The sequence below is a fragment of the Cricetulus griseus genome, chromosome 7, assembly GCF_003668045.3.
Source record: "Cricetulus griseus strain 17A/GY chromosome 7, alternate assembly CriGri-PICRH-1.0, whole genome shotgun sequence".
Taxonomy (NCBI): Eukaryota; Metazoa; Chordata; class Mammalia; order Rodentia; family Cricetidae; genus Cricetulus; species Cricetulus griseus.
The window spans coordinates 44664327-44691735 of record NC_048600.1 but is presented as its reverse complement, the minus strand read 5'-3'; the positions used below and the strand labels follow the sequence as shown (position 1 = coordinate 44691735).

At 47.3% G+C, this 27409-nt stretch overlaps 2 protein-coding genes across 4 annotated transcripts in view; one reads left to right on the top strand and one right to left on the bottom strand.

Annotated features, from left to right (window-relative positions):
- The window catches only part of Ift140 (intraflagellar transport 140), an 84692-nt gene that overhangs the window by 14809 nt on the left and 42474 nt on the right, over nt 1–27409 (bottom strand). The gene's annotated exons all lie outside the window — the stretch shown is intronic.
- Tmem204 (transmembrane protein 204) lies at nt 1607–27409 on the top strand. Its single transcript, XM_027425029.2, has 3 exons — nt 1607–2276; nt 13055–13210; nt 26982–27409. Exons 1-3 carry the CDS (start codon nt 1997–1999, stop codon nt 27224–27226), a joined length of 681 nt encoding a protein of 226 aa, XP_027280830.1. The 5' UTR covers nt 1607–1996; the 3' UTR covers nt 27227–27409.

Genomic DNA, 27409 nt, shown 5'->3' with positions numbered 1-27409 from the left:
GAGAACAAATGGAGCCAGGCGGTGGTGGCGCACGCCTTTAATCCCAGCACTGGGGAGGCAGAGGCAGGCAGACAGATCTCTGGGAGTTTGAGACCAGCCTGTTCTACAAGAGTTGGTTCCAGGACAGCCTCCAAAGCCACAGAGAAACCCTGTCTCAAACCACCCCCATTCCCCCTCCCCCCCCCCCCCCCGCAAAAAAAAAAATAGGAGAACCGATGATAGTATAGTCACCTGTCTTGCTCCTGTACAGCCTCAGGGGATCGACTGCCATGTTAGTAAGCAGACCTGGCTAGTCAGAAACCACATTGGCTATCCCAGCCTGCACAACGCTCCAGGCTCCCTCCCAGAATTCCATCTCTTCTTGCCACCACAAGAACAACCCAGGCAGAGATTCCTCAAGTAGGGACCTTTCCTATCAGGTCTGAGCACACTTGCTCCCTTGAGGTGCACGGTCTCTGCCCTCCCAGAACCTGAATCCCCATTCAAAGATAGAATCCCAGCTGGGCGGTGGTGGCACACACCTTTAATCTTAGCACTCAGATCTCTGTGCGTTCGAGGCCGGCCTGGTTTACAGAGTGAGTTCTAGGACAGCCACGGCTACATGGAGAAACCCTGTCTTGAAAAACAAACAAAAAAGTAGAACCACTGTGGAGAGGGGAAGACTTTAGAGCAGTGGTTCTCAACCTTCCTAATGCTGCGACCCTTTAATACAGTTCCTCGTGTTGTGGTGACCCCCCAACCATAAAATTATGTTGTTGCTATTTCATAACTGTAACTTTGCTACTGTTAGGAACTGTGATGTAAATATCTGTGTTTTTCCAGTGGTCTGAGGCCACCCTGTGAAAGGGTTCATTTGACCTTCTCAAAGGGGTTACGACCCATGGTTGAGAACCACTGCTGTAGTCACTGGGGACTCACAGCACCTACCATGAAGAGGGCAATGGATGGATGGACGGTTGGACACCTAGTCTCTTAGGATTCTGCCTGCCTACCTGTGTGTCCCTGGCATCCCCCGGCTCTGCACCTGGCACAGCTGCACAGCTGGCTAGGCCTGACGGCAACAGGTAAGAAGATGAGTGTCCTGGCTGGCATCCCTGACTACCCCTATGGGACAGGAAGGTGGGGAGGGGCAGCCAGGGGGTGGGCTGGAGCAGGCCATTCCCATTAGGAAGCGCATCCTGTTAGTGTCTGGCTCTGTGGCAGGGCTGCTATTTGTTGCAGTTGGCTACGCCCTCCTGCTCACCAAAAACAGCCTCAAAAACAACCATTTCCTCTCTGCTGAGAGACAGGGAAACGGGAGCTCACGCGCACGCAGGCGCGCATACACACACACACACACACACACACACACACACACACACACACACGCACACACACACACACGCACACACATCCTTGTAGCACACATTCTGCTTTCCAGGACCTGCCATTTGTGGCAGAGGTACCAAGACAGGCTAAGCAGGAGAGAGGTGGCCAAACCCACACTGCTTCAACAACCCTGCTCTCTTCGGACTGGCTCCCACAGGCAGTTCTAAGGAGTGTGACCGGCTGATTCCCATGCTGTGCCTGCCTCCCGAGTTACTTTGTTTTCTACTGCTGTAGGCAAGAAGCACTGTGGATACAGCCTCCCTGGCCTCTGTTCCAAAGAAGACGGCCCACTTAACAACTCTGGATTCTCGCTGGTGTGGCCGGTGCCCCAGATTTCTCCCTGGAATGGGTCTTGGGGAAACCTTCTTCAGCACAGGCTTGTCCCTGCTCCAGGTTCAAGAGGGAGGATAAGGCAGGGCTGTGAGCAGCTCACTTGGACCTATCCCATGGGCTTCTCCCCATACCGCCAACATCCTCATGTGCCTGGCTGGAGCTGCTGCATAGCTTCCCAAGGATGAGTGGTGATGTTCTCTAGCTACACCTAGCAGCATCTCGGCTTTCTCTGGATGCACAGCAGCTGACCTGGACTTGGGACTTTCTCCGAGATAGACAGTACTGGCAGTCAGATATGACTGTCCAGAAACTTGTGGCCACAGCTGTGCTGGTGGCCCTTGTCTCCCTCATCCTCAACAATGCAGCAGCCTTTACCCCCAACTGGGTGTACCAGACGCTGGAGGATGGACGCAAGCGAAGTGTGGGGCTGTGGAGGTCCTGCTGGCTGGTGGACAGGGGTAAGGGAGGCACAAGCCCTGGGGCCCGAACTGGGCAGGTGGACACACATGACTGTGAGGTGCTAGGATGGGGCTCTGAGTCAGCAGGTTTCCAGGAGTCTCGAGGCACCGTCAAACGTAAGTCTCCTTATTTTTCTGTCACCTTCAGGTGGTTAGGGAGGGGAGGTTGTGCTCAGGATAGTGGTGGTGTCACGGAACCTGGGCCTCATGCCCACCCTGAAAAGCAATGCCACATAACATCCCTGATGGGCTTCTTTCACAGGAGTTCAATTCATGTGGCTGGAGGCTCTTTCTCTGCCACTATATGTGGCTGAAGGAAGAAAGATGGATGGGTATGCTGATCAAATCAAGACATTGTTCCTTGATTTAAAAGAAGGAGTTAAACGAGAAGTGTAAGAACATGTGAATGAGTTCCGTCTGCATGTCTCAGGTAGTCAGGGCCTTTAGGCCAGTGAAGGAGACTCTGGCTGGGATGTCTAGGAGACCAGGGGAAGCCCGTGGTAGCAAGGCACACAGTGTTACCTCCCCCACCCCAATGGTGGCCTTTTCCTTCTCCAGCTTTCTTGTCCTGGAGTCTATATACTACCCTGGGAGTGGGGACTTCACTTAAAATAGCACTCAAGGGTTGTATAAATATGAAGATACTATCTAAAAATAGGCATGTCTGTTAATATGCAAGTTCTCTCCAGATGACAACCACCCTAAAATTGACAAGGGGTCTCGACTACAAACTGCCATGGAGGCTACAGGTCAGACAGCTCTGTCAGAAGACAACATTGATCTTTAGAAAGCATGAGACTTAGGTGGGCATCCATGCCTCATTGTTATCAAGGGACTTTCTGGAAATCCTGAGTGCAATTTCTGGAAATGCCCAGTGCAACCACCTCAAGCCTGATCTTGACCAACGGTTGGTTTGCAAGCTAGGCCGGGGAACAGCACCCCCATCTCATAGGTAGAGGTACCTAGGCTTATAATGGGGGTAGGTCAGCCTTTTCCTTGAGGCCTTGACAGGCAGGGAGCCTTTTACTGAGAGAAAGATCAAAGCACATGAATGCACTCTCAGAATCTGGGTGTCTTGTGAGAGGCCAAACAGCTGGACTTGGGTCTTCATGTCATGTGTCTAGCTCTCCCTCTGCATTCCATGACCGTTCTGGCTAGGCAGGAAAGCTAGTAACCTTGAGGTTCCATCAAGCCTCTCATACAGGTCATGGCTTTGCCCAGGTCTCCTGGGGTGGGGCCAGGTGTAGGCTGGGGCTCCTGCCTTATACTTATCACTAGACTCTGAGAATAGCCAATTCTATTCTGGACCATAAAGTTTCTGGACAGTCCAGCTGTCCTCTGTGAAACGTATACAGCACTGTCTCCCTTTCCTGCCTTTTGTGCTCCAGCTGGTGCATCCAGGAGCATCTTGTGTAGACAACACCTAGTTCTTCCCACTCTCCTCCTTCTGAAGCCTATTCTCTTCACAGGAATACACAGGGCCTCTATGACCTCTGCCCCGCCCACATCTATGTGTCGGCATGGCAGCCACAGCTGCTCCTGCCCTGAATAGCCCACATTTTCCCTCTAACCTATGCCTTCCTCAGGTTCCCACCAAATGCGAGCCTGCTGCTCTACCTGGTGAGCTCCCAAGACTATTTAAAAATACTTCCCTAAGCTGGGCTGGTAGTGGATGACTGTCACCCTAGCACTCGGGTGCTGAGCAAGGCTAGCCAGGGGTGCACACTGAGACCCTGTCTTAAAAGGAGAAAAACGAACAAACACTTCATGCAGTTAATATGCCATTTGTAAGTAGCTCATCCTCAATGAATCTGAGCAGCAACTATTGCTCAAACAACAAGAAGACACTGAAAAGCTTCTTGATATTAAGTAACAGGATGAAAATTTTGGAAAATAGGCTAAATGGATAATTCTGGTTGCTAACACAGTCGAACACACATTGAGACTGAAATGCAATAGGAACAAAGCAGCCATCAGTCAGCATTTCCTGAGGGGAAGCTGGTCCCTAACCCCCTGGCTGGGGACAGGGCTGTTTGGCTTTGTGCCCAGGGGCTTGGAGGTAAAGATGCTGCTGCTGGTCTCTTCCCTTTCATCTCCTCTCCATGAGCTTTGCTCCCCACTTGTGCCAACCACTAAGTCAGTTCACACACTGTTCTTCATAGACAGAGACAATGGGAACCACATGGCCGTGATGCCTGTTGCCCTCACCCTTGTTGACCTATATCCCCAGCCTGCATGATGACTTGCTACCATTTAAAACCAGACTTGTGACCAATCTTGAGACTTTCATGAAAAACCCCACCATGTGACCCAAGTGGATCTAGAAATCAACCCTCTGGGGAGGGGCAGCTGCTCAAATTCTGCCATCTAGATAGATGGCATCAGGGTAACATCCTTCATGCCTGAGCAGTGATACTTTATAAACCCTCCAGTGCACTATGGGCATTGGTGTCACAGGGCTGACACTGTGTGTGGCTTGTTCACAATTTCATTATGAGGAGCAGCCTAGGGCACTGGGGCACAAGTACAGGATAGGCCACTCTTAGAATTTCCAGACATCATTGGCAGAGCCATCTGGTAGGGCCACCTCCTGCTAGTCCTGTGCCATGAGTTCTTGCTTGCAGAATACATTGAGTTGGGGGTCACTCAATGCTTTTTGATTGCAAACATCCAAAGGACTAGCCTGAGTTGCAGAATAAACACAGAGGGCATTCCTGACATTCTCAACTCTGGTCTAAGGGCTCTGTGCTCTCAGATGTCATGAGAGCTTTGTAGAGGAACATTGTTCACACAGGTCAGACTCAGGCCCCCATGTCTTTCCTATGTCATACTAGGACCTCCCCAACAGGGTTATGGGGATTTTTTTTTTTTTGCCAGTTGGCCATTCTGTTAAATGGTACCCAGGGCCTTATCACTGACCAGGGACTCTCTTCTCTCAGAGAAGCTGGGAGTCAGAGACCAGGGGTCTCAACTTGACTAGTTGAACCCAGGTTTAGCTTCGCTCTTTGGTGCTCAGTTTCTCTGCCTCACTTTTCAGAGCTTTTGTTCTTGGTCAGGGATCCTTAGTCCTTTTTCTGAACTTAGGCTGCACCTGAATAATGAACACAAAGTTGAACCCTGGCACAGATCAGCTGGACCTCTATGCTACTAAGGGAGAGCCCTCAACTCCTGCTCTTAGGTAGCTCCTGAGCATCTTCACACATCTTGTGCCATGTAAAACAAAAAAATATTCCCACCTAGATAGGCTGGCTGGCTGGACACTTGGCCTGATAGACTGCTTGACTAGGCATATTTATGCCAGGTGCTTGCTCACTGAGACATCTTAGGCTGTACATACAGGCCCTCTGGGTGGGGGTGGGTGGGTGGGGGTCAGCCGCTTCAATGAGACTGCTTCTTTCTCAGCCGGATGGGGCTCTGCAGAACTCTCTCTGATTCAAGGGGAACTCATTCAGTCAGGGAGTGAATGACTTTGCAGAGTCTGTCATGGGGTATGGCGGGACTCAAGCTTCCAGGAAGTCAGGGTGAGGAAGACAACAGAATGGGGAGCAGAGGGCAGAAGGACAGGCCAGCAGTCTGTCTGCATACTCTTCCTGGCTCCATGAGCCAGCCAGTCTTCAAGCCTCGCTGCACCTATTGTGCATACCGCTTAGTAAACCACTTGGGTCATTCTCCTTCCAACCTGCTCTGTCATTTATTCAGCTCCTTTCCTGGCCTTCAAGATGAAGCTTGGGGTGCCTGTTAGTCTGTTCCTGCTAACATCACACTGCAACATCTTCCAGTTCCACTCCACTTTGAAGTAGCGGAGTCTCTTCATTAAGTATTAAGTCACAGCTCCTTAAACTGCAGGTCATGTTCCCATATGGAGTTAGTGTGTGTGGGGGGAGGTGGGGTGGGGTGGGGTGGGGGGTATCACAGGGAATCTGGCAATAGTAAAAGTTTCTGAATGTTCAACAATCTGAATCTAATGGACAATGAATCTGAGGTGTTTTGGGCAGGGTTCACCTGTGGTTCTGGGTACTTTATTAGAACCTTGGCCCTGAACATAACACTGTGTGCACTTGGTACTTCCTTGTGTTTTGCGTTCTCATATCACAGTGCCAACAACGGTTGCCTGAAACACCTCAGCTCAATTTGAGACTCTGTATGTATTTTCATCACTAGCTGAAACACAACTGCTCTTACAGAAACACAATTGTTTCATAATGAGTAGCAAAGATTTTAAATATTTTTCCTATCATCATTCCTCAGCATGTATGTATCAAATTGGTACATCTTTGGATTGAATTATAGTAATTGATTTCTTTCTTTCTTCTTTTTTGAGACAAGGTTTTACTATATAGCCTCAGCTGGTCTGGAGCTTGCTAGTAGACCAAGCAAATCTCAAGCTTAGAGAGATCAGCCTGCCTCTGCCCTGGGTGCTGGGATTAAAGATGTGAGCCACCACTCATTCATTGCCTATTTTTCCTCTTTTATAAACTTTGGTTTGCTGGCTTGAGTTTTGTTTAAAAAAATCATTAAAAGAATTTTGATTTCGGATTCTGACAGAATTTAACAATTTCTGAAACCCCTTTAACCAAACTTCTGCTATCTTGTAATATGTATTCATGTGAAGCACCCACATGGCAGCTCACAACTATCTGTACCTCTAGTTCCAGGAGATCTGACACCCCCCCCCACACACACACAGTTACACACAGGCAAAACACCAATGCACATAACATAAAAATAGCTAAATAATTAAAAAAAAAAAAAAAAAGAGCCAGGCAGTGGTGACTCACACCTTTAATCCCAGCACTTGGGAGAATCTCTGGGTTTAAAGCCAGCCCTATCTACAAAGTGAGTTCCAGGACAGCTAGGGCTATTCAGAGAAACCCAATCTTGAAAAACTAAAACTAGGGGTGGTGGTGGCGCACACCTTTAATCCCAGCACTCGGGAGGCAGAGGCAGGCGGATCTCTGTGAGTTCGAGACCAGTCTGGTCTACAAGAGCTAGTTCCAGGACAGCCTTCAAAGCCACACAGAAACCCTGTCTCGAAAGATAAAAAAACAAAAAACAAAAATAAAAACAAAAAAAACCCTGAAATTAAAATAAAATTAAAAAAACAAAAACAAAAAAAACGGGGTTGTCAAGATGGCTAAGTAGGTAAAAGCATTTAGACTAAGCCTGAGTTTGATCCTTCCACCCCACATGGTGGAAGGAAAGAACCAATTCCTGAAAACTGTCCTCTGACCTTTACACATCCTCTATGAGATGCTGTACCCCCAATAAATAGGTTAATGTAAACAAATAGTTTATAAAAATCAGAATTGTATCAACTCTGAAAAATGAAGATGCTCTACATCCTATAGCACTAAATATTCAACCAAATTTAATTCTTTGTTTTTTGAGACAGGGTTTCTCTGTGTAGCCCTGGCTGTCCTGGAACTCACTTTGTAGACCAGACTGGCCTCGAATTCAGAGATCGCCTGCCTCTGCCTCCCAAGTGCTGGGATTAAAGGTGTGTGCCACCATGCCAGGCAAGATTTAATTATTTATCAATTAAAGAATTAGTATAATTCTTTACTAGTATACAAATAACTAGTATATAAATTTGTTTTTGTCTTTTTTTGCTTTTCTCTTTAATAAATGGTAAAATTATATGTATACCAGAGAATTATTTTAAAATGTCTTTATGATTTATCATCAGTAAATGTTTGGCTTGTATTCCTATTTTACCCACCCTTATACCTGAGATATGTAAACAATTTCTTAGACAAAAAAGGTTTGTGAGGCTGAGCACTTGGGAGGCAGAGGCAGGCGCATCTCTGTGAGTTTGAGGCCAGCCTAGTCTACAGAGTGAGTTCTAGGACAGCCAGGGTTGTTACACAGAGAAACACTGTCAAAACAAAAATGAAGACAGAGCTTGTGAGTGGGAGAAGCCCTTTGGGGTGGGGAAGTGCTCAGTAGTTAAGAGCACATGCTTCCCGGGGACGACCTGGGGTTGACTCCCAGATCCACATGGTGGCTCACACCACCTTTAACTCAGTACCAGGAGACTCCCATGCTCTCTTCTGGTCTCTGTGGGTACTAGGCACATACACTGTGCACAGATATACATGCAGGCAGATACCTGTATAATAAAATAATAAATTAAAAAAGAAGCCCTGATATATAGGGTAAAAATAACCACACAACAGTTAGGGAGCAGGCCTGAGGGCGAAGTGCTGACTGTGAAGGTGAAGGCACAGAGACCAGAGTTCAGTTCCAGAACCCATGGGAATACCAGGCGGATGTCATGGCCCACCTCTAATTCAAATGCCCAGGGTGCAGAGACAGGGGAGTAAATTGGAGATCACATGAGCTCCTGGTCCAAGTGAAGACACCTCAGTATATAAGCTGGAAAGTGACCAAGGAAGATGCCCCATGTCAACCTCTGGTCTCCATACACATGTACATACAAATACAATTGCACCCACACTCACATGCCCCAACACATGTGTGAACATGTGCACACCCCATACATATAGGTACATACACACATGCACACAAAATAAATCAACAACACCAAAAAGCCCAGTGTACAGATGGCAGAGCATTATGAAGAATGAGGCTGGTATAGGTTGTCAGGAATGCTTTTCCAGATTACAGAGGGAGCCTTCTGGAGTGCAGAGCCTGCCAAGTGGACAGGGCATCCTGCAAGAGCACACAGAATGGGGCTGAGCCCCCTGCAGTGTGTGGTCATTATCAGGCTATCTGTAAAGGAGGGAGGTGCAGTCAGCAAATCAAAAGAGGTGGCCACTGAACCCCAGCCACTACCTGCCTGTTACAAAGTCTTACCCTGCTGTGGGAGGTCAGAGCCATTAGACCCTGAAACCACACTCCCTGGGCCTCAAAAAAATCAAACCATTCTGCACAAGGCACATTTCCTACCTCCTCATCTTTCTAGAGTCCAAGATCACACACGTCTATTTTAAGCTTTGCCTATACCTTGAGGGACATGCCTGACCGACTGTTTCCTATCAGGAGTCTTAAGACGACCAGACCTGCTAGGCAGTGTTGGCGCATCCCTTTAGTCCCAGCACTTGGGAGGCAGAGGCAAGTGGATCTCTGTGATGTACTGTCGATCTCTGGTCAACAGATCTAGTTCTAGGACAGCTAGGACTGTTACACAGAGAAACCCTGTCTCAAAACTGCCCCCCCCCAAGACTGCCAGACCCTAGTTCATCTCTTGCTCTTTTATTAAATAACTTAGGTTTATTTTTTTTAACTTTTTAAAATTTAAATTAGAAACAATCTTATTTTACATATCAATCCCAGTTCCCTCTTCTTAGGTTTATTTTTATTAGCATGTACACTCATGCAGTGTGTGCAGACACACGCATGCCATGGTGCCTGTCTGCAGGTCAGAGTCAAGCTTTTTTGAGTTGGTTCTCTTCTTCCACCTTTATGTAGGTTCTGGGAATCAAATTCAGGTTGTCAGGCTTTTGTGGCCAGTGTTTCACCTGCTGGTCAATCTCGCCAGACCCTACCTTATGCCCGCCCCTGAAGCATCACCCAGCTGCATTAGGGTCTTCGGGGATCTGCGTTCTGGTTGATGATTACTCTGAGTCTTCAGTCACCAGAGGCAGGGCCCACTGGTGGCTGGTGGCTTTGCTGTGAGTAATGCAGGGGAGAAGCAATTGCTTGGATTCCCAGTGTGGAAAGAAGGATCCAGTGAGTGGCAACTGCCATTGGTCTAGCGGCACCTCGGGCTGGTGGGACAGCAGATGCATGGGCTGTTTGGATTGCCCGGTAAGATCTTGTACATCTATGCAACTCTTCATGCACACGGTACACAAGGTTCGCTGCGTTTACACCTGCTTGTGCTGTGCCCACATTGGAGGTGGCAAGCTAGAAAGGCTTGAGACCTAGAAGAGGCCCCCAAGTTCTAAATGACAGTTGAGTTCTCTGCACAGGAAGTAGCTTAAAACACAATGGTCAGGACAGACTGACCCTTGGTGGCAGGAAGTGGCACAAAACCCCTGGATGACGCCGTGTGACTCCATAGCCTAAATACAAACATGACCCTGAAAGGAGCTGGAATCAGACACCATCCAGCATGAAGATGGAGTGTGCACACAGGGCCCTAGGCGGAATGGCAGTCACATGTCACAGCACTCCAAGTCTATGCTCAGTCCATGTGTTAAGATGGCTTCTCTCGAATTGCCATCATGGTCTGAGAAAGGACTGAAGGAAAAGGGACCTCACTTCATGGTTGCCAGTACGGGGTTTTAAGTAAGTTCTTCGCACCATCCCACATGCTTATTGGCCCAGCATGTAGATAAGATGTTTCTCATCCAGGGTTGCCCAAGACACTTTAACCCTTCACCTGTAAGAATGTTGACTGCTGGACAAAGTCAGTTTCCAAGAACAGAAAAGTGCACAGAGGTCTCTGGGTATTTGGACAAGACTTCTGAAGCCTATGAATTCTAACCTCCAGGCCTATCTATGTGTTCTCATAGGCTCTACCCTATTCTACATAGTCACCTACTAGGTTGGGTCATTAGAGGCAGGGAAGAATCAGGAGACTTGAGACTCTGGCTTTGCTGTGCAGTGAGGGGAACCTGCGAGGGTGGGGCTTTGGGAATGGGTTGGATGGCGGAGAGTGACAGTGAGGTGCCCATAGTCCTAGCAGAAGTGCTCACTATGTGCCCAGATACAGAACCCACATGAGCTGAGAGGACAGGTAGACACCGAGCCTGAGAGCTCTGAGCTATTTGGTAAATCTATATTGCATTTCAATAAACACTTAGGTCAAACCAAACAGAATTGTCAATATTGGTGGCAATGGTTCAAAGTTACCTTCTGGCTATTTAAAAGCCCACTGAGGTGAAGTGGCCTTGGGTTGCCTCTCAGTGGGACAGAGGATCTATAGGTCTTTAAAAGCAGGGCCTTACTTGCTGGTTCACACAAAAGAGGCCACTCATCTTGTGCATGAGATGGCCAGACTCTATGCCTTCCTTGCCCACAGAGGCAGACAGACAATACAACAGTAATCCTGGAGTACAGGTTCTTCAGGGATCTCAGAAGGTCTTTCATGTTCAGTTCTTGTGTTTCTGATGATAACATTTATTGTGACCCAATTCTGAAAATCAGTCTTTCAAAATTGGGGACAACAGCACCTCCATTCTTCGAGGCCTGCTTTGAGGTGAACACTGATCTGCAACAAGTTTGTAGATCAGAATTCCCTAATCACTGCTAGACCACAAGACAAAGAACACAAGGCTGGGCTGGACACTCCTCCTATGTGCATTCACTGCTTCCTAGCAGTGTCCAGTGATATGTTTGCTGTTGCTCTTGGGAGCAACCTGGGCCTATAAAGTCAGCGTGCTTGTGTGCTACCATCTCACAGTATGGGCTTTGGTGTGACATTTAATTTCGAGGGAGGAACAAAATTCTGGAGCAGATGCCTTCTCCCTCTACAGTTCATCGACCACACTCTACCTTGTCCATCTCTTCAGACCAGGGTGTGGGGCAGAGCAAAAGAAGGGGAGGCAAGCTGAGCATGGTGGCATACACCTTTAACCTCAGCACTTAGGAGGCAGAGGCAGGTGGATCTCTAAATTTAAGGCCAGTCTGATCTACAGAGCAAGTTCCAGGGCAACCAGGGCTACATAGAGAAACCCTATCCCCAAAACAACAACAACAACCCCAAACAAACAACAACAACAAAAATATATAGAGAGAGTAGAGGGGATGGGGAAGGCAAGTACAAAGGTTGGAGCACCACTCTAGCTGCTAGTAGAATGAAGGACATGGGATCTTAGAGGCATGTAGGGTGAGGGCCTGGGTTCAGCAGACCCAGGTCTGGTTCCTGCACTGTCCTTTGTTGGTAGAGGCCCAGTAATGTCACTTAAGGTTATAGGCTCAAGTCTTTTGCCTATAGGAAGGAGAGGTAACAATGCTGATTTTTAAACTGGGTTTGGTGCCCCACACCTTTAATCTAGCACTTGAAAGGCAGAGGACGGAGATCTGTGAGTTAGAGATCAGTCTGGTCTACAGAGTGAGTTCCCAGGACAGCCAGGGCAATGTAGAGAGACCCTGCCTCAAAAACAAACAAATAAAAACAACATTACCACAAAAAACCAAAACCCCCAAATCAAAACCCAAACCAAAACCAAACCAATGATGAGTTCTTGCATATCTGGACAGCTAAGTGGGGACAGCAGCTGAGGACCCATAGTATCCACCCAAAGCAAGAAACCCTCTGCTGTTGACGGGACTTCCCTTCTAGTCTCCATGATAATACAGAGCCTGGGGATAGGGTGATGGCTCAGTGAGTAAACTGTTGGCTGTGCAAGATCAGAATTTGCATCTTCGGCACTTATAATAAACCTGTGTGTAGTGGAGTGTGCCTGTAACCCCAGCACTGGGAAGGCAGAGACAGGAGGATCCCAGGAGTTCAGTAGCCAGCCGCTCTAGGTAAAATGATGAGATAACAGAAGCAGTGAGACCCTATTTCAAAATGTGAAGTTAGAGAGCAATAGACAGGACACTTGATGTTAATCTCTGGTTTTCATGTGCACATACTTGGAAGTCTACCACACTCTGGTACCATGTGTACATACATGCATATACCACACACACAGAGTCTCCAAGGACAGGGGAGCATTCCAGCCCAGGTGGGGTGTGACCATTGCAGTCAAGCTAGGGAGTCCTTAAATGGCTGGGAAGAGGACAGGAAAGCATGAAGACTCCAGAGGAGGTGAGGTGCTTCCAGAAAGTTCTGTTGAGAGAAGATACTAGCTGTCTGTGTTGCTTTTTGAAAGGGAGTGGCTATCACTGAAGATGAGTGTGACCAGGGCCATCTGACTTGGCTCTTTCCTACTAAGCGGCTCACCATGCTGACTGCCTTCTTCCCTCCTTTTGGCCCACAGTGCAGTTTGACATGATGCGTGCTTGCAACCTGGTGGCCACAGCCGCACTTGCAGTGGGCCAGCTAACCTTCGTCCTTGGGCTGACGGGCCTGCCCCTGGTGTCACCAGAGTCTCAGTGCTGGGCGGAGGCAATGGCTGCGGCATTCCAGCTGGCAAGTGAGTACCGGGGAGGGGGGGCAGGCGGGCGCGGGGGGGGGGGGGACTAGACACACTGTGGCACCTGTGAGGCAGGCAGACTTGCTGGGCCTTTTTGATGTCATGGAGGGAGAGTACCCAGGGCCCTGCGTGGCTTGAGGTACAGTGTAGGCTTTTTATTTGTCAAACCCATTTCTGTTTTAAAGGTGGTTTTAGCATACTGAAGTAAGGAGTTCTGCTTTTCCAAGACTACAGAATCTATACCATATTTGCCCTTCTGTATGTCAGTATGCTCCTGATGCCAATTTGAAGCAGCTGGTGAAGAGCTGGCTTATGGCTGGGCAGAGGTAGGAGATAGCCCCAGCCTGTCCCAGCCTACTCAGTTGACGGCCACAGAAGAAGGCAGGGTTTTGTTGTAAGTGAGGCTTCTTGGGGCCTGACCTGGGCTCAGCACACACCCTTGCTCATGACCAGTGACAAGCTCATGTAAACATGTTATACACAGCCCAAGTAGACAACAAATGCCCACCCATACATGCATACATCTCCTATCTTGGCTGTAACACAGATGCAGACCATAACCTGACCTTGCATGGCATTGGGTCATCAGAGAACAGAGCTGCCACAGTACTGCATCAGCCACCTACCTGCACAGTGATCTGGGGATACTGTGTGCAAGATTAGACAATGTGGGAGAAAACTTGCTGTTATTTGTTTGTTTGCTTGCTTGCTTTGAGACAAGATCTCACTACGTAGACCTGGCTGGCCTGGAACTTGTTATGTAAGCGAGGCTGGTCTTAAACTCACAGAGATTCACCCGCCCTGCCTCCTAAGTGCTGGTATCAAAGGCGTGCACTGCCATGCCTGGCTGAAAATTTGCTGTTTTTAAAGGATAAGAGTGGTATTACCACAAGAAATGATCCACAGAACTATGGAAGGTTTAGGCTGGTGGTAGATGTCATGGCAACTGTCCAAGTGTGACCCACCTCCCTGTGACTTGGGATTCCACTGCTCCGTCCTGTGGGCTCAGAGCTGTTAGGATCATCAACAACTAGGTGAAGTTCAAGCTTGTTGCAGCTCACTGAGGATGTCAGCTATTTGGTCTACTGACAGAAATGAGGGCCCACAGGTGCACAGGAGCAGGGTGTGGACACTCAGGCGACCTTTCCTTTTTCGTCTAGAATGCCAGCCATTCCTGTGTCCAGTGTATACCCCTAACAGGGGAAATGGCAGGAAGTCCGAAGTGAATCATTCGAGGAATAATGGATCCTGGGCCTTTATCTTTCTTGAGAAACAGTTTCCAGAATGAGGTTGACCGGTATTTATGTGCTAGAGAACGCCTGGTGGGAGTCAGGAAACCCTGCTACCCTGAATGCTAAGAATAGTGTGGCGGAATGGTCCTGGGAAAGTCACTTCCCTATGGTCAGTCAGAGGCAGGAAGGGGTGGGGGTGGGGGCTTGTGAGAATGGGAAGGGCTGTGGAAGAACCCAGGACTCAGCGGCAGGGGAGCTGGATTTGTATCCTGGCTCTACCAATGTGAATGTGAGCCAGTCACTCACTGAGCCAGCTGCAGTTTACCAGCTGCAATACAAGGTCATTTCTGTGACTCCCACTGGATATGAGGAACACTGAGATGAGACACGCAGATGTGACTGAGGGTCAGTCCTGTCCTCGTCCCACCTTCACCACTGAATGTACAACATGGGACATGTTTAGAAGTTTCTCGCTTTGCTCTCTAGTGACACAAATCAACAGTACAAATCGAATAGCTCTTCCCACTGAAGTGAGGGCCTCTGCCATCTGAACCCATCCTCTCAAGAAGGAAATGGAAGGTTTTGAAAACATCATAGGGAAGGCTGAGCTTTACAAAGATATCTTGCTAGGAATCCATGTCTTTAATCCCAGCATTCTAGAGACAGAGGTAGGCAGATATCTGTGAGTTCAAGGCCAACCTGGTTCTACATAGCAAGTACCAGGCCAGTCAGAGTTACATGGTGAGACCCTGTTTAAACTACCTCCTCCCAAAAATAACAAATAAAAAAATTAAAAGACATCTTAGTGGCAAAAAAGAAAAAGAACAATAGTTCTTTCATTGTTGTTTATTTTATAGTTCTTGACTGTGGAACTACAGCTAGTGTGATAATCAACGCGATTGCTGCCTTTCTTCGTTAAACATCCTAGAGACTCTTTCTTGGAGCCATCAGAACTTGCCAGGGTTTGGTGGCAGTACTGACAATGGCTTCCTGCAAGCATCTGTTTCATGGGAAAATAGCATTGCTTCCAAATACTCATTGAAAAAATCAAAGTGAGGAAAACTTCCATTAACTGAAATTCAATTATCTTTGGCAGTCTTGGAAGGGATGTATCAGGGCCCCCTGAAGGGTGCTGGGGTTAGTACATCCCCTACTTTGAGTATTTCAAGGCCAGCACAACCTCTGGAGAGGTTAGACCATCTCTGTGGAGACCAGTGGAAATTGCCAGATCAACGAGGGCGGTGGTCCTGGGGCACTTTGGGAAGCTTCTGCGCCTTCCAGCTGACTATCATCCTGAAAGGTCTGTTTTGCCCAAAAAGGAAATGCATTTGGCCTGTTTAGACTCGTTTCATTGACAAACAGTACAGAGAGCAGCTATGTGCCTTTCTTCTATCACACTGCTAATTTTAGAGCTGGGTTTTTTCCTGTGCTTGGGTCTGTTTTAAAGCCAGGGAGAGACTGTGGGGCGCCAGGATGTCCTGTCACAGGACGAGGAAACGCCTGCTATTACCTGTTGTCAAGCGGACCCAAGTCCCAGTGCTGAGGCGAGGTGGGTGGGCATGGGGGAAGAAGATGCTAATGAAAGAGCAAAGTATGTGGAATTGACTGCGGAGGCTGAGAAACCTTGGCAACCAGAAGAAGCAACAAATTCAAGGGGGGGGGGAACTCCCCACATGCCTGTGCTTTTATTTGCTATGCACTCCACATCTCTGGGCACCAGAGCCATGTTCAGCACAACCCTAGTAAAAGGACCATCCCTCCCCTGCAAGAAGTGCAGCTCTGAGGACCCTTTCTTAGCAACATCAGGGGCAGCCGTGTGAAGCTACTGTTTTCATGGGTTGTCAGCAGTCTCGTTGGTTTTACCCTTATATACTCAACCCAGTCTTCTAAGGACTGTCCAAGTCTAATTCTGCTTCACCTGAAAGTTGGATAAACTCCTTCATGACCCCTATTCCATGCCCTCAACACTGCTCACTGAAATCCCAAACTTTTCCCTGTGATAGCAGCATGCTGTGTGTCTGTCAGGGAGATAGGTTCTAAGACAGAGTTCAATAGAGAAGTTGAACCAAAGTCTTGGGGAGATAAGGAGGAGAGGCGGCTCTGACAGTATTTCCACTACCATCAGGCAGCTCCACACTGGCTGTCTTGCTCTTTCCACTTTCTTTTTCTCTCATTCTCCTCCCTTTTTGGCTTTCTGTGGTAACTAGCACAGCATAGATTTTAAAATGTCAGGATTTTGCCAGGCGGTGGTGGCACACGCCTTTAATCCCAGCACTCGGGAGGCAGAGGCAGGTGGATCTCTCCAGTTTGAAACCAGCCTGGTCTACAAAAGCTAGTTCCAGGACAGCCTTCAAAGCCACAGAGAAACCCTGTCTCAAAAAACCAGAAGATAGAGCACATGGATCCCTCTGAGCGCTGCCCAGAGCAACTGTGCACTCAGGATCCCAGCAGGAGGGCTGCAATGAGAAGCCAAACCTGCCAGGGTCCTGAACATTTGGCTCCAAATGTTGGGTCTGTGTGTTGTCTTTCTGGCCTCTCCATAGAAGTCCATGCAACTAGAGGCACTCTGAGCTCCTGTCCCCACTCCGTGTGCTCACTCCTATTTCCTCCACTTTTTATTTCTCCTCTTCCCTTTGCTGCATCGTCCATGGTCTGCGATCTTGATTTTTTTAATGTTGCTGGTTTCCCACAGGCTAGTAAGCACTTAACCACTGAGCTACACTCTCAGCCCCTTTTTCATTTTGCTATGTAGCTCAGGTTGGCCTGGAACTCACCACGTAGCACAGTCAGAGGACGGAAAGGGGCGAGTAGCCTGTCAAGGGAGCAAGCTTGTGTGGCCTCTGGCTCTTCACTGGCACTATGCAGCACCTGGGGCAGGGAAAGGGACTGGGGTGGGTTCACACCTCAGTGCTATATGGCTTTTGAGGATTTCTGAATTATTCAGGTGTGTCCCAAAGAGAGTGCTGGCTCTAGCACAAGTCACAGGTTCCACACCTGGCTCTGCCCACTGCCAAGTCCTGTTTGAATCCCTTCATCCTATGTCACCTGAATATGAGGTGGGGCACATTCTTTTCTGATCCATAGGTATACCATCTTCAGAATGTTGCCACTGCTGTCACCCTTCCCTAAAACTGTGGTGACACCCACACCGAGGAGACACCATTCTCAATGTATATTCTCTGTGTCCTTTGAGCGCAGAACCTGGGCTCTCCTGACATGCACTCTGGGTAGGTGAGCTATCACTTCCTCTGGAGTAGGCCTTCCTACCCATTCCTCTAATATTCACAAAGGTGTGGTCCAGGCCTCACTAAGCTGCATAAGATATTTGGGGGCCAAGGATTTAGTAGGATAAAGTTGCACATTCAAAGTACAATTTCCCTGCCATCATTAGAGCCTTGCTGCCTAAGGAGTCCACTGTGAGGCTACTACATGCAGGGTCAGGCTGGTGAGGTCATCACTATCTCCTTAATCATGCCAGTGTGGCACTATTTATACACACATGGGCTTATGGCATCCTCCCTATGGAATGCCAGGTTAGAAAGTTCTACATTTATTTTGGAAGGCAGAGATGGGAGCTGAAGGTCTCAGAAATGACAGTGGATGCTTAATCCTGAAGGCCATGCTGAATTCGCCTTTAAAAGCTCCTCTTCTACACGCACTACCATATGGTTTCTATAACCCATTTCCAGATCTCTTTAGACAATGGCAGTATATAAATAAAAAAAAGTCCTAGGCATAGCACCAATTTGTCTTAGAGAATGTGGGTTGTGTAAGTTATTTCGTAATTAATTACTTTATTCACAACTGCCTTTATGGTGGAATCTAAGCCTTCCTCTTCTCCAACATGGTATGTATGTCTGTATCTGTGTACGTACGTATGTATGTATGTTTGTTCTGGCAATTGAGCCCAGGGCTTTGTGCATGTAAGACAAGCACTTTACCACTGAGCTACAACCTCAGCTATTAAACAAAGAAAACATTTTTTTTTTCACTTAATGTGTTTTGAGATGGAGTCATGTTAGGGGACCCAGGCTAGCCTAGAGCTCTCCATGTAGTTCACGATGGCCCGGAACTCACTATATATAGTCCAGGCTGTCTCCAAACTGGACTTCTTCCTGCTCTATCTTCTAAGTGATTCCTATAAGCATACATCACCACACCCAACCTCAGCATTTGGCTTTTTGTCATGTAGTGCTGGGTCTCTTAACACAGGGGATTCAAGACTAGTGATGAAAGAGGTAGAGGCCTGGCTTGCATTTTTCCCTTGTTGCATATACATGCTGGACATGCCAACCCTAGCAGCGTTTGCAACTGTCCCTTTGTCAGTATGCTTGTTAGACTCCAGTCATGTCCCCCCAGGCACAGGCACTTTGCTTACTCAATTGTAGAGGAGCACCAGAGGTCAGCCCCAGTGTCTTTCCTCTGATGCCACCTGTGTGTGTGTTTGATAGTCATTCCAAAAGGAAGACCTTGTGACAGAAGCTTAAGCCCCAGGAAGAAGGCAGGAAGGAAGAAAGAGAGGAAAGGGACGCTCTCCACTGTGCTGGAATTCACACCGCCCTCCGCTGGCCATCGCACAGGAAGAGGCTGTTTGCTTTGGCAACACAACTTCATAGAGATGGAACTGATCCCATGTGCAGAACAGGGTTCTTGCTGAAGCACTTCCCTTTGGTAGGTTTCTGGACAGGCTGATTACATCACTGAGAATCTGGGGGAGAGAAGTCTTCAGGGGAAAGGACACAGAGGAGAAAGGGAGCCTCCTTTAGGGACTAATTTAGTTTAGGGGTAATGGAAGTAGGAACTCCAAGCTGAAAGCCAACCTCAGCTTACTGGTCCATCTCCTTCCATCTAGGCTTACCTCTCTCAAGCATAGGAAGTCCCACAAGTAGAAGCTAGCCTTATTTCAGAATAATGTCTGTAGTGCAATATGCTGAGCCAGCTGACTCCAGGTGCCTTCTCACAAAGGACAAGACAAGGGCTCATGTAGCAAGGCAGTGAATACATGAAGCTACTCAAGTCTCTGCTTTCCCATGCTTTCGTTTGCTTTTTATTGATGACACATGGGACAAGGAGGTGATTTCTTCATATCATATACATTAGTCCATAATCTGTTGGTCAGGGTAGGACTTAGATGGCAGCCGACTGCAGGAGCTGCCGGATGCTATAATAACTTTGCCTCTTACAATGTATCAGGTCCCCCTTTTACAGGACACATGTCTCTGGGCTGGCCTTGGTACACTTAGCTCCCTGTGCCCTAAAGGCACCCCCCCCCAATATTGGGATTGAACAGACTATTCCATTTCCCCTTTGTGGTCAAAGTTGATCTATGACAAAACTGAAGCTCATGCTCATCTTTATACAGAATGAGTCATATGCAAAACGTCTGCTTTTGTTTGAGAGAGGGTCTCCATACATAGCCCAGGCTGGCCTGGAACTCAAGGTACTCCTATCCCCTGCCTCCCTAGTGCTGGGATTGTAGGTTCATGCCACCATATCAGCATCCAGTGTGAGACTTTATTAAATAGTTATTCTTTTCCACTGGGGACCAGTGAGAAAAATGAGATACCTGGAACTCATTCAGTCCAGCCCAGGCCAAATACTACCGGGTTTCCATGACTACTGATGAAAAAGGTGAAGAGCTGTGTGTGTGTGTGTGTGTGTGTGTGTGTGTGTGTGTATCAGACAGGGTTTTCTCTACATCCCTGGCTATCCTGCAACTCACTCTGTAGACCAGGCTGGGCTCAAACTTAGAAATCTGTTTGCCTCTGCCTCCAGAGTGCTGAGATTAAAGGGGTGCGCCACCATCGCCTGGCTTTTTTTTTTTTTTTTTTCTTCAAACCTGGGTTTTGTGAGGGATCTGAACTCAGGTCCTCATATTTGCATTGCAGGTATTTTGACAACTGAGCTACCTACCTGGCCCAGATCTACAGTTTTTACCTTCCAACTTTTATTTTCTGAACATAGAGGGAGGGCTATTCCAGTTCTTCCATGCGCATTTGAGTTTACATTTCTTTAATTAATTTCTCAGTACAATAAGTGCTTTTTCATCTTATAAGGTGTTCCTGGAAGCAGATACATTCTCTGAAACTTTAGTTTGTGTACATGATAAATAGTATAGCTAGTAATGGGAACAATACATTAAGCTTACACACATACTATGCTGGGGCTAAGAAAAGAAAAGAAGGGCTGCAGATTGTGCTTAGTGGTAGGGCACTTGCTTAGCTTGCACACTTCACCCCAACACACACACACACACACACACACACACACACACACACACACACACACACACACGGAAAGAAGGAAGAAAGAAAAAGAAACAAAAAAAAACAATGCTGGGCGGGGGGCACACGCCTTTAATCCCAGTACTTGGGAGGCAGAGGCAGGTGGATCTCTGTGAGTTCGAGGCCAGCCTGGTCTACAAGAGCGAGTGCCAGGACAGTCTTCAAAAGCCACAGAGAAACCCTGTCTAAAAAAAAAAAAAAAAAGAAAGAAAGAAAGAAAGAAAAGAAAAGAAAAGAAAAGAAAAGAAAAACAATTCATGGGGCTGGAGAGATGGCTCAGAGGTTAGGAGCACTGACTGCTCTTCCAGAGGTCCTGAGTTCAATTCCCAGCAATCACATGGTGCCTCACAACCATCCGTTATGAGACCTGGTGCCCTCTTCTGGTGTGCAGATATACATGGAAGCAGAATGTTATATACTAAATAAATAAAATAAAAAAATTTTAAGAAAATGATTAAAAAAAGAAAACATTAAAAAAAAAAAGAAAAACAATTCAGCAAAATAACAGTTAAGTGAGTTTGATGCTGGCAAACATCAGGCAGGGAGAGCTGCTGCTTTCTATCTGGCATCTTATGCCCTCCCTACTAGGAAGGATACTGGCGCCTCACAGTTAGGATATGCTTAGCTCTTATGCTGTCAAAAGAGGAGCCCTGCAGAGAGCTGCCATGGGACTGGGAGGCTGGTCTGGTCTGCTGCCTATGCTGACTATCTGTCAAAGGTCTTAGTGCCCCCCCCCCTTTTAATCAGAGTTCAGTGATCACACCTCCTGGCATGGTAAGAAACCATCAAATGCCATCTTTGGGTGAATGGACCTAGTTCTTAGCTTCCTCAGACAGATACCCTTAGACAGAACTGTAGGTTCATCACCCGAGAACAAACATTAGCTGTTCATGAGCTCCAGGGCAGTGCCTAACATGGTCCTAAGGAGACTCAGCAGGGGTGGCTCAGTCACGTGAGACTAATTCTGACCATCACTTAAAATCCAAGAGGCTAGGTGTTGGTGGTGCACGCCTTTTATCCCTGCACTGGGGAGGCAGAGGCAGGCAGATCTCTGTGTTCAAGGCCAGCCTGGTCTACTGAATGAGTTCCAGGACAGCTACAGCTACACAGAGAAACCCTGTCTTGGAGGAAAAAAAAAATCAAAGTGTTATTATATAGCTTCTGCAAGGTGTCAGCTCCAGTATGGCCTTTGCTAAGTCATGGCCAGAAGGGTAACTAAAAAGCTTAGGCGGGCATTCCCTTTACTCCTTTTCTATAGGTTCACACCATTCTATTTTGTTTTGCATTTGCTGTGATTTGTCTCAAATTATTTACTTAGCAAGTAATTACTGACAGTCCTTGGGATGGAGGAGTTCTGGCACCAGGGGAGATAGAAACAAACGGAGTGGTAAGAGGGGACCAAGCACCTAAGAGCCAAGGGATGGACACAACTCTAAACTAAGTCTCTCCTAACCATGAAGTAGCAGGAACAAGAGGAGTCAGTTCACTCCTCCTAACGCTGTGGCTGAGTTGTGGAAGCCACAGGTGGCAGGGGAAGAGGTGTCAGAACAGGCAGGGCCGCTATGCTGAAGTGCAGAGTCACATTCTAAGGCATCAGGAAGCATTTTTTTACGTGGGGAAGACACAAGTTTTGCTCTAAGAAAATTGCAGTAGGTCTGTGAGAAGAGGTAGCAGATGCAGCAACGTCATTTGCAGTGTCAGCCAGCACAACTACAGAACACATAGGGCAGGTTACCTGCTGCATGCCTTGCAGCAGGAAGAGCTTGTCCCTGCAGAGTCTGCATAATTGTCCCTTAATCTGCTGGCATGTTTCATTGTGACACACCCATACAGAGGTGTTAAAGCAGGGATGTGTGAAAAACTGACCCTCAAGACGCCCTGCCCCAGGTCACCCCTCTCTAGCACTGGTCCAGTTACACCAGACTTTCTTGACAGTTTTATAGCCTGTGTATTTTATAGCCTGAGATAGAGCTGAGCCTGTATTTGGACTGTTCAGAGACTGACTGACTGTGCTCTTGTGATGTCCTCCTGGGCCACCACATCTGAGACTTTCATCCCTTCTCTCTGCTCATCTGCAGTTCACGCAGGGCCATCCCCAGTGAGCTCATCTTGGTGAAGGCTGAGTGGGGTCACGACTACATGAGTTTCATGTTAGAATGTTCCTGGAAGTGCAACTCTGGACCCCAGGGCCATAGCACACTATTCTTGCAAAGCCTTGATTAAAGCAGGTCTCTTTGTCCTACATGTCCAACACTTGCTGTTTTCTCCTTGCTAGGTTTTCTAGTCCCATGAATGCACCTTAGTCCTTACCAGAAGGTTTAGGGTCATCCAAAAATTTTAATCAAAACAAGTTTCTAGAGAATACTACTACAAGTTTTTTTTTTTTTTTTTTTTTTTTTTTTTTTTTTTTTTTTTAAAGGACTTTTCTGGGCAGTGGTGGCCCACACCTTTAATCCCAGCATGTGAGTTCGAGGCCAGCCTGGTCTACAAAGTGAGACCCAGGACAGCAAGAGCTACACAGAGAAATCCTGTCTCAAAAAAAAAACAAAAACAAAAACAAACAAAAACCCAAACAAACAAACAAACAAAAAAAACAAAAACAAAAGAAGGGGGGAAAGGGAACTATTTTTAAAAAGATTTTTAAACATTTTAAAAGTACGCATATGTGTGTGTGTATCTGTACATTTGGGAGTGTACATTGGGAGTACAAGTACCCAAGGAGTCCAGAGTGTCAGGCACTTGTGAGCCATCTAATATGGATACTGAAAACCAAACTCAGGTCCTCTGCAAGAGCAGTATTAATCTCTTATTAACCACTAAGCCATCTCTCCAGCCCCAGGAAATTTTTTGTTTTGTTTAATTTTTTGTTTTTTTGAAACAGAGCTTCTTTGTGTAGCCCTGGCTGTCCTGGAACTCACTCTGTAGACTAGCTTGACCTCAAACTCACAGAGATCCACCTGACTCCACCTCTAGAGTGCTGGGATTAAAGGTGTGTGCCACCACCACCCCGAGTCTCTTTCTCTTTTTGAAAATATCATTTTGTGTGTGTGTATAATTGTGTGTAGGAGTGTGCCTATCATAGCACATGCATGGCATGCGTGGAGATCATAGGGCAATTTTTGTGGAGTTTGTTGTCTCTTCCCACCTTTATGTGGGTTCTGGGGATTGAATTTCAGTTGTCCGGTTATGTCATTGGGCAGCAAGCGCCTTTACCGGCTGAGCCACCTCACTGGATCCTCCATCTTATTTTTTGAGACAGGATCTAAAGCTGGGTCATTGACACTGAACCTGGAGCTTGCCCTTTTGGTTAGATTGGTTGGTGATGTGTGTTTTTCTCCTTCCACAGGACCCTTCTGTCCCCATCCCTCACAGTTACAGGCTCACACTGCAGTGTCTGGCTTTTATATGGGTTCTGGGAATCTGAATTAAGGTCCTCATGTTTGTACGGCAAGCATTTTACCCACTGAGCCACCTTTCCAGCCCTTTCAAATTCTAAAAATGTTCCTTAGCATGCAGAGACCAGAAGAGAAACTTGGGTAAAGGAGAGCAGGTGGCTAGATACTTGGTAGCAACTGGCTCCTGCTGATTGGCCAAGTTTCTTCCTACTTGCCCACCTTCTTGGCATCTTTCTTTCTGCTTGGTTTTGTTTTAAATCCTTCTTTGTTTATCACTTATTATTTTAGAAGACACCAGCTGGCAACCTGTGTACCCAGTCTGCCTCAATTTCAACTTCTTCTCAGTCTTGAAACAAGCATAAAAAATTCCTTTGGCTGTTAAACATGTCCAAAGACATGAGAATGAAGACACAGTCTGAAAGCATTTCTGCATACATTAGACAGAACACCAGTTCCAACTGCTTACTCTATTAACATTAATTTCTATAGCACGAAGCTGGTAGGGAAGTTGCCTCTAGTAAGCTGTCAGTACAATGGAATGCAGTGAGTATGTGTGTGTGTTTGTCTCCTAGAACTTGCTATGTAGACTAGGCTATCCTTGAACTCAGAGATCCACCTGCCTTTATCTCCCAAGTACTGGGATGAAAGACTTGAGTCACAATACCCAGCTTGGAACACACATTTTAATAGCTTTTCATGTATGAAAAATTCCACAAAGTACCACAATTATTATGGACATGAAGTTTAATAATTTAGGACAAGATAGGGGAAAGCAACTTTTTCAGTTTCTACTTCTGGAAGGTCCAGTGATGATAACAACGGCCATGTTTTAGAGAAGTCAAAGCTGCTGTTCCCCCATCCTTCCAGTCTCTGTCTCTGTCCCTGACTTGTCTGTCTTGATGCTGCTCTTTGCTCTGGGACCACACAGGACCCTCATGATTTTGTCTTCCAAGGGAAGCAGTGGTGGTTTTGTGAGTGAATGGAACATTCACAACCTACAGATGTCAATATTCAGGACTGTAGATGGACAGTAGCAGGGGTTCTACGTAATCAGAGCTCCGGGATAAACCAGCTTTGGATAAACCTGAGGGGCTAGTGTTTGACCTAGACCAACTCAAGTGATGGGAGAGTTTGGCACTTTGCATACAAGAAAGACCCAGCTAGAAGGCTGGAGGAGGGTGTTGCTTGGGGAAGAAGTAGGATTGGTCTGTGGTAGGGACAATATGGGATCCCTGTGTCCTCTGACCTTCCCCAGGCCTGTTTCTGCCCTGCCCTTTTCACTCTTGCTCCTACAGCTGAGCTGAGCCCCATAATCTCCCAGACCTAGTGAGTCCCTGCAGCTGTCTTCCAGGACCAGCTTCTAGGCAGCAGCATGGCAGAGCCTCTACCCACCAAGACCTACAGATCTCCCAGTGCTGTCTTCTTTATCAAGCAACTGTGTCCTCATATCCTAGTTGACACGGTCTGAGCAGAAAACTGAGATGCTCCTCTTATAAGAACCAAGAAGATCAAGCCATTGTCATTCCTTAAGAGAGGACTTAGTGAGAGCCAAAATTAGTGGTACAGTACTCAGGAGGATGAAACAGGATGACGGTCAAGAGTTCAAGGCCAGCCTAGCCTACACAGTAAGATTTAGACATAAAAGCAAATGAACAAACAGTAATCAAGACAGTTTGTATCACTCTTCACTTGCACATGTTAACCAGCTGGCAGTTCCTGACTAACTTCTCCTGCCCTTTATGTAGTGTCAGGTTATGAAGAGGAAGAAAGGCACAGAAGGGAAAACAGCAGCAGAGCACAGGCAGGTGGGATATGACAGGGGGAGGGGGAATTCTGAACCTGGATGTTTCTCTCTCTCTCTCTCTCTCTCTCTCTCTCTCTCTCTCTCTCTCTCTCTCTTTTTTTGGTTTTTCGAGACAGGGTTTCTCTGTGTAGCTTTGGAGCCTATCCTGGCACTCGCCCTGGAGACCAGGCTGCTCTCGAACTCACGGAGATCTACCTGCCTTTGCCTCCCGAGTGCTGGGATTAAAGGCGTGCGCCACCAATGCCCGGCTTGGATGTTTCTCTTAAGAAGTTAAAGGAAACCAAACATATCAAAACCAGTCCTGAGCCAGGCCCCAACCTGGCTGTGTTTGCTGGGTGTGGGATCTAGGTTACCCTGATCCGAGAAGAGGGAACCTCCACTCCCTCTGATGCACTCCCCAACAGGGATTTAAACCAACAAATGGCAGTCTTTTTTTATATAAAATTTAAGAACTACCTGTTTTTGCTTCAAATGAATCAAGCACTTATAAAAGTCAGAGGTAAGCTGGGTGGTGGTGGCGCACGCCTTTAATCCCAGCATTTGGGAGGCAGAGGCAGGTGGATCTCTGTGAGTTTGAGACCAGCCTGGTCTACAAGAGCTAGTACCAGGACAGCCTCCAAAGCCACAGAGAAACCCTGTCTCAAAAAACCAAAAAAAAAAAAAAAAAAAAAAAACACCAAACCAAACCCAAAACAAAACAAAAAAACCCAAAACATCTCAGAGGTAACTGAACCGGTTTAACAAAATGATGGCTGGCTCTGTCTGGGGCTGGGAAAGCCGCCTTCCAGGTGTGGCTACTGTAGAAGCCATACTGACCCTGAAGAGCAGGCCTAATGCCCAGAGGTTGATAGGAGAGGACCCTCAGTACTGTCTTCTGCAACTACCCAGAGTTATAGCCTAGCTACAACCTCCAGGTGCAAAGGCTGCAAGAGATAAAAAGGCTGACACAAAGTAGCCCAGCTCCCATCCTAGGAGGACAGCACTGAAGGACAAGGGCACAGCCTGCCTCCAGGGGGCTCAGATATAAGCTATTAACCTTTTCTCTCCTCTCTGTAGGCTTTGTGCTGGTCATCGGACTGGTGACCTTCTACAGAATTGGTCCTTACACCAACTTATCTTGGTCTTGCTACCTGAACATTGGTGCCTGCCTTCTGGCCACACTGGCGGCTGCGATGCTCATCTGGAACATTCTTCACCGAAGGGAGGACTGCATGGCACCCCGGGTGATTGTCATCAGCCGTTCTCTAACAGCACGGTTTCGCCGTGGCTTGGAAAATGACTATGTGGAGTCTCCATGCTGAGAACACCCTTATTGGGACTTTCTCTATGAATAACCACTGTAACTTCATAGTCTAGAAACAAATAGCCTGTCCTAGGCTCTGCTTGTGCAGAGGTGTGGGGCAAGTCTGGGTTACCTATATATACATATGTATGATACTTATGTACATTTATTATGTTACATATGAATATATTATGTGTCTACA